Raw genomic sequence first — 15260 nt, 5'->3', positions numbered from 1 at the left:
AACTTAACATATTTCGTATTGTGTTTATATTCGTAGGGTCGGCTAGTATTTGTAGTGATTTCACCTAGATAATCCAAGTAAAACTATGTATAACTTCTTTATTGTAAATATTAGCCTATAGTGAATGAGTAGATAAGCAACTTAACATCTATTTTGTATTGTGTCATATTTGTAAGGTTGGCTAGTGAATTCAGCTAGATAACCCAAGTAAAAGTAAGTATACGTTCTTTATTTAGCCCTATTTAGTTATTTTCATTCATTGTTACTTCAGAACTGGCACAGCTCAACTCAAATGTCTCAGTTTTGATCCAGATATTTTACATAGAGATACATTTTATGGTATTATTGTAAATATTAGACTATAGTATATGATCATATCTGTAAGGTCGGCTAGTGAATTTAGCTAGATAACCCAAGTAAAAGTAAGTATAAGTTCTTTATTTAGCTCTGTTTATTTTCATTCTTTGTTACTTCAGCACTGGCACAACTCAACTCAAATGTCACTGTTTTGATCCAGACAGTTTACATGCTGTTCCTATCCTCAGATAACATGGACCATTTTGCAGCAGACTTTTTGTTGGCATTTCATCTTTCACTTGAACAAACAGCGCCTGAGGCTGAAGCTCTCATTTACTTGGACGATGGAGAGGTCCAGCTCTGCCAAAATGTTCATGTAGGACATTTCCACCTTAATGCAATTTATGTGCTGAGCATTCTGAGGTTTCACTTAAAGCGTATCAGTCTTTTAACGTAGCCTATACTGTAAAATATAGAAAATAACACCAGGGCTTGTGACCATCGTAATGTTATACGCTACTTTACCGTTTTGAGTTTAAGTCCACTGATGCTATGTGAAGCGTAGCAGCCAATGAAGTAGAAACTCTGTTAATTGGTACTTATTAGCAACAGAGTGTGATTAATTGTCCATAAGATATCACTGATGTTTATCCTTGATGAGTGTTTGGTTATTTATATAAAATAACACAAATATTGCTCAGCTTTGATCCATGGGAGAAATTGCATGTTGCATGTGGAAACATGAATATTAATATAACGAGTTTTTGTAACAGTATTTGTAACAGTGAATGATTATCAGAGGCTGTGCTTTCCTCTTTGCAGCGTGTGATTCATAGATTTCCCTACTGAGCATAATCATGATCATCATCAGCCCAAGCAGCCGAGCTCTTATCTAATGGATAATTGAACGCTTTATGAATCAGTCATTCCAGTGGTGAAGTACTGAGAGAACACACAAGCAACCCACGGTAACAAGTAAGAAGCAGCGCTGAATCTTCAGGGGATAATGGGCTCTGTTTGTGGTTTTATCCAAGCAAGAAGTCTAATGGCAGTTTATTAAGAGAAATGCAATATGAATGTAATATGCAACACTGTTGTTGTCAATAAAAACAGTGTTTATAATTTGCACATTAATTACTATTTACCAGCTACGCCGCAGTCCAGTGGTGATCTCTCTATGACGACAAGAAGCTAAGCTTCCCCTAAAATTGTGTGTTTTTTAATGTTTCCTATTGTCATAAATTAACCATTGAACCTGCCCGTGTGTTTAGTCGGCTGCTTCAGTGATACTTTGTTTACTCCGGTGTTCCTGTCCCCTCTCTGTCAGTACTTAGCTGCTGCTGGACGTAAGGGCAGCAGCCTGTGTGAGAGAGAGAAGCTCAGCCAATCAGAACAATGAAAAAGCAACGCGCTGATTGGATAAATGTGTAAAAAAAAAAAAAGTCCCACCCAGATGTCAAGCGGCATACGGTCTGTGTATGTGTGGACAGAGCACTCCCGGACGCTTGTGCTGGTCGACGAGGAGAGAAGACAGAGGAGAGAGGACAGAAGACAGAGGAGAGAAAAGAGAGAGGACAGAGGGGAGAGAGGACAGAAGACAGAGGAGAGAAAAGAGAGAGGACAGAGGGGAGAGAGGACAGAGGAGAAAGGAGAGAGAGGACAGAGGGGAGAGAGAGACAGAGGAGAGAGAGGAAAGAGGAGAAAGGAGAGAGAGACAGAGGGGAGAGGACAAGAGTGAGAGACAGAGGAGAGAGAGGACAAGAGTGAGAGACAGAGGAGAGAGAGACAGAGGAGGGAGAGAACAAAGGAGAGAGGACAGAGAGACAGGGAGGGAAAGGACAGAGGAAAGAGCACAGAGGAGGGAAGACAGTGGAGAGAGAGAACAAAGGAGAGAGAGGACAGAGACAGGGAGAGAAAGGACAAAGGAGAGAGACAGAGGAGAGGGGACAAAGGAAAGAGCACAGAGGACAGAGAAGACAGTGGAGAGAGGACAGAAGAGAGGACAGAGGAAAGAACACAGGACAGAGAAGAGAGGAGAGAAGACAGTGGAAAGAGGACAGAAGAGAGAGAAGACAAAGGAGAGAGGACAGTGGAGAGAAGACAGAACATTGAGGAGAGAGAGGACGGGACAAAGGAGAGCACAGAGGAAAGATGAGAGAGAGGAGAGAGGGAGAAACGCATTTAAGGAAAGACAATTTAGAGAGGTCATCGAGTTTGTGTGCTGAGCTGTTCCACATTTGTGTATTTTTATGCATTCAGGCTGATCCTAGTATTGTCCCTGGGAGTTCAGCGCTTGTCCCAGTCAAGAGTTTTCTTTGCAACACTCTCTGGGTTTGCCACGTTTTTTTCAAATCTACAAAGATAGTGTCGTTTCTGGGGACTACAGAATGTTCTAACTTTTACCTCTCGTATAATGAGCACAACTGTGATGTAACTCTGCCAGGAGTTTAATGGGACAGTGGCAGATGAGAACATGGATGACATTATTGACCTGGGGTAGTTTATTTTCTTTTTGCTTACAACCAGATGTTGTTTTTGACACTGTCCAGCAGAGGGCAATGCAAAACAATATAGATTCTCCCCTGACCTTTGCAAAGGAGAAAAGATCAAAGGAGACTTTCCAACTGGTTTCTCAAAAGCCAATGACTTCACAAAGACCCTTAAGATGAGCCCAGGAGAAAGAGGCGTCAGGCACAACTTTCTACCTCTCAAGAGTTCTACAGAAAGCTGTACATGGCCATCACAATGTCATTGAACAGATTTCAAGGCGTTTTTCAGACTTAGAAAGGCTGTAGTTTCTTGAACTAGTAAATCCAGGACAGTTTGATGAGACAAGGCACAGGTTTCTACAGGATGCATTTCAGAGTGTTATGAGAACATGTGACCATTTGTTTGATGCAGATTAAAATCTTAACTTCAAGTCCCTTACACCAACAGAGTCCTGCAGGGAAAAAGAGGAAAACTGCTACTACTTGTTATTTTTAAAGACATGGAGTCTGATGGAGCAATGCCAGAGCTGTGCAAGCTTTTGTGTTTGTTTACATCCATAGGTGCTACATCAGCTGTGGTAGAGAGAAGCCTCCCCTGTGTGAAAGGGGTCAAGTATTACACATGCAACACAATAGGTGAAGAGAGTGAGGCGAGGAAGAGGAGAGGGGAAACTGCTCATGACACGATTCTGACAGGATCATAATCCGTTTTCTGGAAAAGGAACAAAGGGTGGAATTTTAATATAAATAAAGTTCATTTAATATTTGGCCTTTGCAGGTTGTGCAGGTCATTCATTCATAAAGTAGAAATAAAACAAAAAGCAAACAACAAAAGCTTCTCAAAATCCAGCCCTATGTCCCTGTTGTGAGAGGTGAAATCCATATACCATAGAAATATATAAAAATGTATAAAATATATAGAATTATGTAATGTTGAAAATCTCATTCTTTTGTCTAAATAGTGTTTTTTTTTTTTTTTTTTTCCATTGCAGTAATGGAGTCAATATTGAGTTTCGAGTATTCTTTCATTTCATTCAAGTTCAAGTTTGGACTTTAAAATGGTGACAACACCAGATGCAGTAATGTGTGCTTAGAATAGCTTCCCTTGAATGTTATAGATGAAAAATACATACATGAGAGCAGCAGTGTGTAGATCCAGTAACATACGTCATGTGTTGGCTGAAGTGCTGCTGGGAGTTTTGAGGAGGAGCTGTTGAGGGATTGGAGAAGGGCAGTGTTTCCACACTGAAGTGGTTTATGTGGGGGTGGGAAAGGCCAGATGAAGACTAATGGTGTAGGTTTGATGAAGACTTTAGCCCATTTATGTCATGATAGAGTAGAGTTTAAAGAGTTGTAACTATACAGATTGTTAATCATATCTACAAACAGTTTGTGTGTTTCTTCATGCGTCTGTGTCTGCAGGTAGGAGCTGTTGCTGTTACACATTATAGTGCTGGTCGTTTTGGGCAAACAAACAATAATCCAGCACTTTCCCCTGACGATTGTTGCCAGCTGTCAGCGTCACTGGAGCGCTCAAAGCTGTTTTGCTTTGACTGTTTCCAGTTAAATTGTATTTTGGAATAATTGCCCCATGGTGACACCTGTGGGTTGTAGAGGTCCAGTCCGCACAGAGGTTGGCCAGTGCAGTGGCCAGTTAAAGCTTCCACTTTATGGAAGACACAGAGATGTTTCCAGATGTTGGACATTGGGGACTCATGAACTGCTGGTTGGGATAACACATAAAATTCTGTGGACTGTGTGTAATGGATCAAAAAGGGGGAATACTGTTCCTATTTTATTATTATAAGCATTGTTAAAATATAACTGCTGTGGTTGCATAACGAAATGTTGTTTTGATCAGGAGCTAAGGTCTGACATGGGTGCACTGGTGACCCCTGATGGTGATGTTCCATCTTGTGTTTGGTGAACTTTACCCTTATGCCTTTCTATCTTGGAGCTTCCCTGATTAAAAATATATATATTTGAATCATTTTATTAAAGATATTAAAGGTAATCATTTTCTTATAATGATAATTCCAAAGAGTTTACTTGTTTCTACCTGCCACCGTTCAATAAATGAAATTATCATTAGTACAAAATGGGGTCTTGTTTGGTATTTATAGTGTAGGCAAACCTGAGTGTCTTTTGTCTAATCTGATATCTCTTGGCGAGCACCCATCAACCACTTTACCAATGTGCCCTGTTTAGATAATACATTTTAGTTTTAATTAATGTGCCAATTGGTATTAAAGATACAAGTTCTGTTAGCTCTGGACCTTTAACAAAATTTTGCTCTGGACCTTTAACATAAATCATAGTTGTACAAATCTGGTAAACTCAATGTTGTATTGATGTTTACTGTTACCCAATGTCACTATTAACATGAACCAACTCATAAAACTTTTGTCCAGTTGAAAGATTAAACTTTTTCTTTTACTATTACTAACCAATGACACATAAGGCACCAATTTGCGTCTACATGAAAAATTCTGGTTGGTAAAACAAGTGACATCTTACCCTTACTAGATTCAAACTCTTTTCGATTTCTTTTCTCTTCTTTTCGATACTAAGGAATAGACTCAATACTGATTCTGATACCATGAAGATAATAATAAAAAGTTTCGATACTGTTTTAGTATTGATTAGTATCTGTGTTTTGATACTTTTGACAGTCCTAACCCCTGCTGTACTTACAAGGTTAATCACTACCGACTAAGACCTTTAACCTGCGTCCCAGCAAGAAGCGCCAGGGCTAATGCCTCTGCCGCTCCGCTGCTCATCCCAGAGTCCCACTGAGAAACAGGACCACTCGCTTTTATCTGCCATCGCCCCGCCTACTCGTGCAGTTGCCTTGACAACAGCTCAGCTCCAACCAGGAAAGAGATGTGTATGCCGGTAGAAAGAGGATTATTGGGGTCAGTGATCTCCACATATGTGTGCTGTTCCAACTCTCACGCACACACAAATATGTCCTCACAGGAAATGATTATCTGCATAAATATTTAGCAGCACACCAAGGAAGGGCGTGTGAATGCGGAATACATTAAAACGCTCCATTCATTATTTTTGAGCTGCAGGAATGAATGATGAGACTGAGCAACCCATCTTCAAAGTCATTCTTGCATGGTTAGATTTACTGTACAAAGTCAAAACATCACATCTCTGGGAAATTCATGTAAAGCACCAGTATGTCACTTTTTAGCACAAAAATAAAACCATGCTTTTTCATTTTGGTTGTGTTTATTGCACTAAAAAAAGATTCAAAGCCTGAATCCACAAACCTGACTCTTCTTTGACGTAGAGGAGGATCACCGACTGCTTGTTTCCATGGAAATGTTGTTCCTTTGGTTATAATATTCCACAGTATGGCATAAAATGTATTTCTTCATGGAGAATCTTCGGAAGTTGGTCTTAACTTTCTATTTCCATGGAGTCATTCAGGCGATGTGTGACCTCCAAAGAGTTACATACTATACCTTTAATTAGTTGTGAATTCATATGTAAAGTATATAAATATTTTGCAGCTACGCCAGATTGTAGAATAGGTTTTAAAATAATTCTGACTAAAACAATTGACTTCTAGGGGAACAGGGCATTTGGCATTGACTAAAGGCCCCAGATTTCAGTAACCAAACACCTGGAGTTGTTGAGGAGGTGGTTGTTGGTGATCGTTAGCCATTAGCCCGACCTTCAAACTCTCTGAGGGGCTGCTTTAGGGTGAGCATAACTTTTTATAACTGCGAGAGAGCAACTTTGATGTCTCTCTGCTTAGAATACCTTCACTAGAGCTGTATATAGATGAGAAATGCCCAATGATGCATTTAAGGTTATTGATTTTTTAAAGACCAGGCCCTGTGCTATTTCATCATTTTGTGTTTAAGTAATTGCAACGTCAATAATAAGGTGTCAACGACAGTTTTATCTCTATATTAATTCAAGACAGCTACAAAATATTGAAGAAAGTTATCTTGCAGACACCCCCGGGGTCCTCTTCTCCAATTTGATATAAATGCCCTTCTGTGGACGGAGGATGAGTTCTCCTACTGGGTGTAGTTCCTCTCGTTTCTGACACGCCTCCACAGTGAAGTGTCGCAATACGGACGCTAACACCACCTTCTCCTCCATCAGGGCAAAACGCTGGCCTGGAAACAACCATACAAATAACAATGTCTCTTCAAGAAGTTAAGCAAGTCATGTTTAAAGAGGGAATATTACACTTCTGTAGGTATTGACTGCTAACACATAACATATTTAGAACATCATATGACCTTTTATTGTTTTTAAAATGCTATATTCATTGAAAACAGTGTATTAACATGTCCATATTACGCCATTAACGTCCATCTGTTACAATGTTCTACCAGTGATGTTTATGTCGAGAGCAGGTTTCGAACCACCAACCTTCAGATCAGAGGACAAACACTACCAGCTGAGCTACTGTCACCCCAATGTTATTTCCTCATCACAAACATACCTGGAGATGTGTTTTGTTTCATTCACACATGTTTAACACTGAAAACTGTCATGTGGTAATACAGGAAGTGTTCCACTGTATTTTAAACTCCATCCACCTTCACGAGAAACACGTAAAGTTTAAAGAATTACCAATGCAGTTGCGTAGTCCGGCAGAGAAGGGTACATAGGCGTAGGCAGGTCGTCCCACTGAGTTTTCTGGGAGGAATCGCTCTGGTCTGAATTCCTCAGGATCTGGGAAATGCCTCGGGTCCCGATGTAGAGCATAAGTCACAACTACAACATTGGAACCTTTGAGAACCTTAAAGCCTCCTGCAAATATGACAAGACAACATTTCATTTCAAGTAGGGACAGAAATGATATTGAACTTATTGTACGTGATAAATTGTCCAACATTATACTTTATTTATTGTATATTGATACTTTGCAGTGACATTACACCAGAGAGACAATGCATGTATGTCCATGGCAGGATGTTCAGCGGTTACCATGGTGATACAATGTCCACATTAGCAAACATAGCCAAAGACGAATTCAAAAGCACCACATTTTCAGGAGCCTGTGATCAGTGCAAGCGTTTACAGTCGCATTTAGGTGATTTTCAACAAAAGTATGAGTGTGACTACCTGAAAAACAGTTGGCTAATGCTTGCTAGCGTGAGGGGGAAGTCATTTTTTTCTTGCCATATTGTGTTAAAACAAATTTATGTCTTAACAGAGCTTCAGACAGAGCTGTGACTACAGTTAGCGTGACACCCCCAGGGAATGTGGATGACATCAACTGCAAAGTATCAACAGTGAACATTGTAGTGAGAATAATGAGCTGCTGGGTAGTACTCACTGATGGTGGTGTCCTGGCAGATTGTGCGTGCGAAGAACGGGACTGAAGGGTACAGCCGCAGCCCTTCTTTGATTACACACTCCAGGTAGCGCAACTTCTTCAGGTCTTCTGTGTTGATAGGCCTCTCTGATGTTCCTGAACGCACCACATAAACACCCACGTAATGCAGTCACACTGTTGTAGTACAGCATGTACCCTACCTGTAATAGTTGGTAGAGTAGCATAAAAATACTCTTGAGTGCAATAATAATAGTGCCACTGTTACTCAATTGCAAGTAAAACATTTATCTCTGCACATATAGGGGCATTTGAACTGTAATTCTCTTTAATCTTTGTTTTTCCTTGTGTTCATAAGTTCTTGAGGTTACCAAAACTTTAACAAAAGCAGAATTTGCCCTATAATCAACTCCAGTGTGTCTGCTCTTTTTCTTTTTTGAGCTTAATCAAAACTAGTATAAGATCTCACAGTAACAAAGAAAGTACTTCTACTGTGTGTATGAAAAGTACGTTGGATTACTAAAAAGATACATGTTTTACCTTGATTGCGGTATTATCAGTGGTATTGTTGATATTGTTAAATCCTTAGTATCAAAATCGAATTTGAAATGTTTTTCTTATCTGTGCAAAACCAAATTAAACTGATTTATATTCAGTTTGTAAGTTCTTGCATGTTCTAAGATAGAGCTGGAGGTGAAAAGGCCACACGTGTGAAGTCAGCATATCAGAGCAGCCATGTTGATCTTACCAAACACCTCATCCAGCTCTTGGTGTATCTTACACTGCACCTCAGGATGAGAGCCCACCAGGTGTAGAGCCCAGTTCATGGCAGCAGCCGTGGTATCGTGACCCTGAGGAGAGGGACAGCTGGGTATTACAGCAGTGTTTCAGTTATACAGGAACCTGGAGTAAGCAGAGTGTCAATGTCCAGTCCAGTGTTTCTGAAACTGTGGTACTTTTACGACTGGAGCACCTTCACATTGTCAGTTTGTGGATTTATCTAATTCAGAATTCAGTTTATCCACTTTTTTGTCCTCCTTTGGGCAATTTCTTGTTTAGAAGTACAGTGGAAATGATGCAGTCTACTTTAAGACCCAATATAGTCCTAGATTAGACCTGGTTTAGATCTAGTGGTCCTCAAAAAGCAAAATCTTTTCTATGGTGGTATTTGGTGTGAAAGGTTTGAGAGCCACTGTATCAGTCTAATGGACTTCACAGATTGTTTTGATTAGTCATTAGTCATTCACACCCACCTCAAACATGAAGGTGTCCACCTCCTCCTGAATGTCCCTGTGGCTCATGCTGTGTCCCTCTTCATCTGTGGTCTTCAGGAGCATGTCCAGGAACGCTTGCCTCTTCTTTCCGTCTGTCTCACTGTCTGATTCAGAGTTGGAAATGTTCTCCGCTCTCTCATTGATAACCTTGCAGCCAGTGTTAGATGTGTTAGTTTCTAATGTCTTTGAATTCTCATATTACCATCAGTGAACTTTCCTTTTTGGTTGCTGTTGTATATTGGATGGCTATTTTATATAGTTTTACTGGGTTTGGTTTTGACTTTTGGTTTTAATCTACTCAAAATGCAGCACACTCATTGTCCGCTAGAATGTCTGTTTACATTTATGTTATGTGTAAGAATGGGGATGTGATCACTCACTTTGTATGTAAAGGAATGGAGAACCTTGAGGATCTTGTCATGCTCTTTGCCGTCTCCTATAGAATAGTACAAAAACTCCGGCCAATACCATGGCATTCTCTGTCTCCGACTGATAATGTCACTCATTCTGAGGGAGCAAACAGAGTTTAAAATTATAAATAATATAACATGCAAGTAAATGTATATTGCTCACATACCTGTATACACACTTGACATACTCGGATTCGGCATTACTTTGTGCATAGATTTTCTTTCCCATGGCAGTTTCTACAAAGACATGCAACAATAATAACAACAGCTGTGGTCAATGATTACATTTTTTGCAACATTGCCAAATGTTGCAAACATCTTGCATGTTTACTCTCAGAGCAGCTTTGACTGCATACACTGACTGTAAACTGTACAGTATATATACATGGACATAGACTGCTAGCTGTTGCTTTCCCAAATGGCAAGTGAACATGTGCAAGAATTGATTGCATCTGAGGTCTGTTCCAGTTGACTTGTAAAAAGTGAATTGCTGATTGGTTATGCCGTATGCTAGTGCACCTGTGGAGGGTCTATCACTGGATTGACGCTCACATAAAATCCTGCTTTCATCCCTGCAGATAAGGGCTGTATAAAAAAAAAAAAAAAAATATATATATATATATATATATATATATATATATATATATATATATATATATATATATATATATATACATATATATATATATATATATATATATATATACATATATATATATATATATATATATATATATATATATATATATATATATATATATATATATATATATTTGAAGCAAATTGTACTGAACTTGAATTGGGTTTGTCTTGTTTACCTTGTACCCAAAGAATAATGCTTGCTAAATGTAAAAAGGTGTTTATAGAGTATGAAAAGTGCATTTAACTTTGTTATATTTGCTTGTATTAAAAATAAATAAATAATAATAATAATTATTATTATTATTTATAAAATATTTTTGGAAAAAGCGACAACTTGTTTTCAGTGGTCATATCGCACTGTCTATTCTATTAAATGTAACTTCAAATATCTCAGGTCAAGATGAGCATAGTTAAATTTTAATGTTTTATAAAACACATGTGAGGTGGGCCTCTGGGATCTCTCAGTCCCAGGTCCTACTGCTGACTACACAATGTATGCGACTGAGGTGATTTGATGCGCACTACTGACCACAGATAATGTCTAGAGCACACAGGGTGACATGGGGGAAGCAGTTAAACACTCCCTTGCCAGCCTTCTCCTGCAGCTTCTCCACCAGGATCTCAGCCTGCTCATTCATCACGTCCAGGAAGTCAGTCAGAATAGAGAAGTGGAAGGTTGGGGTCAGCATCTTCCTCCTCTGTCGCCATTTGGTGCCAGTGCTGTGGCCATAAACACAGAAAATATTAGAATTACAAGAACATATAAAGGAAACTACCAACATTGTCATTCACGTTGCTCTTGAAGGTCTTCATAGACTGGAGCACTAACCAAATCCATTCCTATAGTGCCACCTGCTGACAGTACTAGATATTGCACATAGTAATGAAAGTATAAACAGTGAAGTATGTTAATTGTTCATGGAGTGACAGTGGCTCAGCGGTTGAAGTACTGACTTTTTGTAATCAGGGTAGACCCTTTACGACATATTTTTTAAAGAAATTGATATTATTTACCCCCAAATATTAATTAAAGTAAAGACAGCACATATCAAGTTAACTTTCCTTGAGTACAGCCTAGACTTCCTACTCACATGTGTACAAAAGGTTATTATTTTTTATTTTGTTTAATCATAATTAGAGATCCACCAGTATGTTTTTTTGTTTTTGTTTTTGTTTTTATCACAAACCTTTAAGAGAGCTGTGTATTACTTGCAGATGTCGCTTCGTATTAAAGTGTTAAAATAAAGCTTTGCATGTATTTTCTAGGCAGCAGATTGACCAAAACAAAATATCGACCTGCGCTGGAGATATTAGGCCGATAGCCGATACGCTGAAAAATCCAAATATTGGTCTATCTCTAATCATATTATATGTTTTCATTTTATATTTAGCATTTGAATAGCTCTTAAAGAGGAGTTAATATACAAAATTGCCTGAAGTGGTTTAATATGTCATCATTTATGTTTGAGCAACCTTAATATCTCCCGATCACTATTTGAACCCTCCTTACGGTTACCAATACGGGCTTGTAAGACTCAGCCCACAAGCCTACGCCACCCAGGCTTTCATACGACAGATTTTCACAAATATACAAAAACATGATAGAAAACGGTATACTACAACTTCACAAACCTCATGTGATGTGCAGTAGCGTCATTAGAGGAATATATTGTGTTGTGATAGCGCTCTGAAGGCGAAGTGACTGAAACATTTGAATGAGTTGTATAGCATAGCAGCAAATCTAGCATTTTCAACAATAAAAATAACATGGCGGTCTAAATGTGTTATGTGTGAACAGTTAATACCCCATAGAAGTAAAACACCAGCGTTAAATACATTCACGAACTCTTAAAAGTTGTTGGACATACTTTTAAGTCAGCTTCTATCACACTTGATTTTGAGATTGTACCTTGTGAGAAGACCTGTGCCAAGCCAGGGGTGCAAGAATGAATATGCATAGGCCTTGTCGATGTGGATGGGGTTGTTCAAAATGGCCTGCGTGAAAACAAATGCCGTCATGTCAGAAGTATTGAAAAATCAGATATTAATAGATACTAAAACCTGTACTAAAAAACAGTCATATTCTCAGGACAGAAATTAATCTTTCCTGAATAGTAAAGAAGACACAAAGACAAGTACACGCCCATTGACCACTATTGAACCTACCTGGACGACTGAGGGATTACACAGACATAAGGCCACATGGGAATATAAAAGAAAGACCTACGATTTAATGTCGAAAGTCACATTCTATGGTCAGTGTATTATTATAATCGTGGTGTCAGAATCAATATTGAGTATCGAAATCAATCAGGAATCAGGAAAAGGTACATCAGGAAAAAGTGTGCAGTAAAAGTGTGCAGTAAAAGTGTGCAGTTAAAGTGTGTAGTAAACATTGTAAAAAAGGGGTGGGTGACCTACTACGCAGTGCAGATAAACAAGGGGCGTTTCTATGGTCTGGAGTTCAGCCGAGTTTAGACTGTCGCAGAGTAAACAGGGCTAATATAGTTCAGCTCAGTACATACTGCCAGGTAAAACAAACACCCCCAACTGACCAAAGAATATCCAAAAATCAGATACTAAACGATGCTAAAGACTCATTTGAGCTGATATCAACACTAAAAAGTCACATTTACAGGATAGAAATGAGTAGCTTTAGAGTGAATGTTAGTCTTACAGTTGTTTAAGTTAGCGTTAGAGAAGTACGTGTTAATTCATCTTCATCATGTTGTATTGCTGTATGTCTTGGTATGTCTAGGTGTGTCTTATTTCCACTTATCAGTACTGTATCTGACTGATCATTATGTTTGTCTTGCATTAAATATATAAAAAAACAGAAAAAGAAAAAACAAACAAAATTTGTACTTTAGTTTACGATATTATTTCTAGGTCTACGCGAAGTCAAAGTGTTAGTAAAACTGTCGGCTGTGTGGTTGTTGCTGTGCATGTACATAATTTTATATTGCTGTGATATGTAAAATTTGTCACAATCACAAACAGTATATAGTGTTTTTATAGTTGCCATTTGATTTGTGCTCCTACCTCGACAGTTTCAGAATGGTACAAGACGACAAATGGGATAGTACCAATCCAGATTTTGAACAGTGGTAATGCGTAAAACTCCCTGGTGAGCTCCTGGATCTGGGAGAAAAATTCTGCAAACCATTTATAATAATGATTAGCAAGAAATTGTAGAAGTCGTACTTGAAACAGCAAAACAAAACATCTTCAGTAGTTAATGGAGCTCAACCGTGACGGCCCACTCAGCTTCCGGAAGTTCATTTCCCATTCATCTTTCCCAAAAGTTCAGAGACATCAGAGGCTAACCAGCCACGTGCTAACTAATACTGTTTTAAGTCCAAAAAGTATATTTAAAACACAAGAGTCTGCAAGATGTTTTAATAACATATCGGTTCATAGAGTTTCAGAAATAGATTTGAAATAAAATGATATGTCTTGTGGTTATGAGTTATCACGTAGCTGGTTAGCCTCGATCAAGCTTTTGAACTTTATTTTTATTTTTATTGGAACATATATGAGAAAAATTATTGGGGAATTTAGTTCTGGAGCTGTGAGGTGGGCATTCACTGTTGAGATCCTTTTTTTTTTTTAAATTCTGAATATGTATGTGTTGTTATTATTATTATTATTATTATTATTGTGGTTGTTGTTGTTGTTGTTGTTATTATCACTATGATTATTATTATTAATTAGGTTGACATGTGTGACTTTTTCAACTGAAGGGTACTTCAATTAAATTTATTTTTGTAAAGCTCAAAATCACCACCGCAGTTACATTTACGGCTAAACGGGGTCAATGATTTTTAACCACCGGAGTCGGTTAAATCAAAATCAACAGTGAAAGACTCTGGTCAATAATAAACAAGCAGAGGGCACTTCACATGCTCTCACCACTTATTATTATTAGTTGTAGTAGTATTTTGATACACGGTCCTGTGCTTTAGATGTATAAAATTGTGTCTTACCTCCTGGATTCATTTTCATCTGGTGTGCATTTCCAATGATGGGCAATGTTGTCCCAATCTCAGGAATGGGCTTCATAGTGATATACTTGGAAACATAGTCGCCTAGCAATTTGTATGTGATGTATGTTAGAGCCAGGATGAAAGCACTGACCAAGATCATTGGAAGCGAGTAGCTGCCCACGAGTACTGCCATTTCCTCTGTGTGTATGCAGGTTGTTTGTACTGGAAAGACAGCGCGTGGTCCTCTGGTCTCTAGACACTTTAGGTGAATAAATGGAGGTGGGCGGGGGCTTTGGGGGACGGCCTACTTCCTGGCTAACTCAGTAGAAATATACTGCCTTTTAATCGGGCAGAGCTATTAGACATACTCATGAAGTAGGAGAAGATGAGGGCAGGTAAATAAACTGCTAAACACTGTGTTGTACTTATTGCAATGTTAATGATTGACAGGGGACTGGTCATACAGCCCTTAAGAGACTTTGGTTCAGTTGGGCCTGGACTAAATCAACATTAATTTGGCCTTTGACTGGTCATTTAGGCCTTATAATGTTGGAGCAGTGGACACCTTGGAGCTCTGACCAGGCTGCCAATTTATATGAACTCTTTTGAACTGTGTCTGTGTCTCTATCCCTGTCACGATAAGAAATATTGACGATATATGTATGAATGTTTTAGGACCTGAAGGCGCTCTGTAAACTCCGGTGTCTTGGTCGTCTCTGAGCGGCAGGAGACGACTAACACATCTGGACTGAACTGGCTTTAAACTAAATTAACATATTTATTAGAACACTACAGAACTTTAAAATTACTGGAAGCACTTTAACCACATACGCACTTTATAAATAGGCACT

The 15260-nt window shown here is 38.7% G+C and overlaps 1 protein-coding gene across 1 annotated transcript; it reads right to left on the bottom strand.

The window, feature by feature from the left end:
• Positions 1-5524: 5524 nt before the first annotated feature.
• Positions 5525-14647, bottom strand: LOC117373825 (cytochrome P450 4V2-like). Its single transcript, XM_033969941.2, has 11 exons — positions 14410-14647; positions 13466-13578; positions 12333-12418; positions 10953-11143; positions 9949-10018; positions 9752-9878; positions 9351-9518; positions 8846-8948; positions 8101-8235; positions 7392-7571; positions 5525-6928 (listed from the first exon to the last, which is right to left on the bottom strand). Exons 1-11 carry the CDS (start codon positions 14600-14602, stop codon positions 6750-6752), a joined length of 1545 nt encoding a protein of 514 aa, XP_033825832.1. The 5' UTR covers positions 14603-14647; the 3' UTR covers positions 5525-6749.
• Between the last annotated feature and the right edge of the window lie 613 nt (positions 14648-15260).

This window comes from Periophthalmus magnuspinnatus, chromosome 1, assembly GCF_009829125.3.
Source record: "Periophthalmus magnuspinnatus isolate fPerMag1 chromosome 1, fPerMag1.2.pri, whole genome shotgun sequence".
NCBI classification, from domain to species: Eukaryota; Metazoa; Chordata; class Actinopteri; order Gobiiformes; family Gobiidae; genus Periophthalmus; species Periophthalmus magnuspinnatus.
The sequence above is the reverse complement of the archived record's forward strand: the minus strand, read 5'-3'. Positions and strand labels throughout refer to the sequence as shown.

Excerpts from the sequence above, each read along its gene's own strand:
- LOC117373825 (XM_033969941.2), bottom strand. The coding sequence starts at position 14,602 with ATGGCAGTACTCGTGGGCAGCTACTCGCTTCCAATGATCTTGGTCAGT. Across the intron at positions 11,144-12,332 it reads GGCACAGGTCTTCTCACAAG|CACTGGCACCAAATGGCGAC; the intron begins GTACAATCTCAA and ends TTATGGCCACAG. Across the intron at positions 9,519-9,751 it reads TCCATTCCTTTACATACAAA|GTTATCAATGAGAGAGCGGA; the intron begins GTGAGTGATCAC and ends ACTGGCTGCAAG.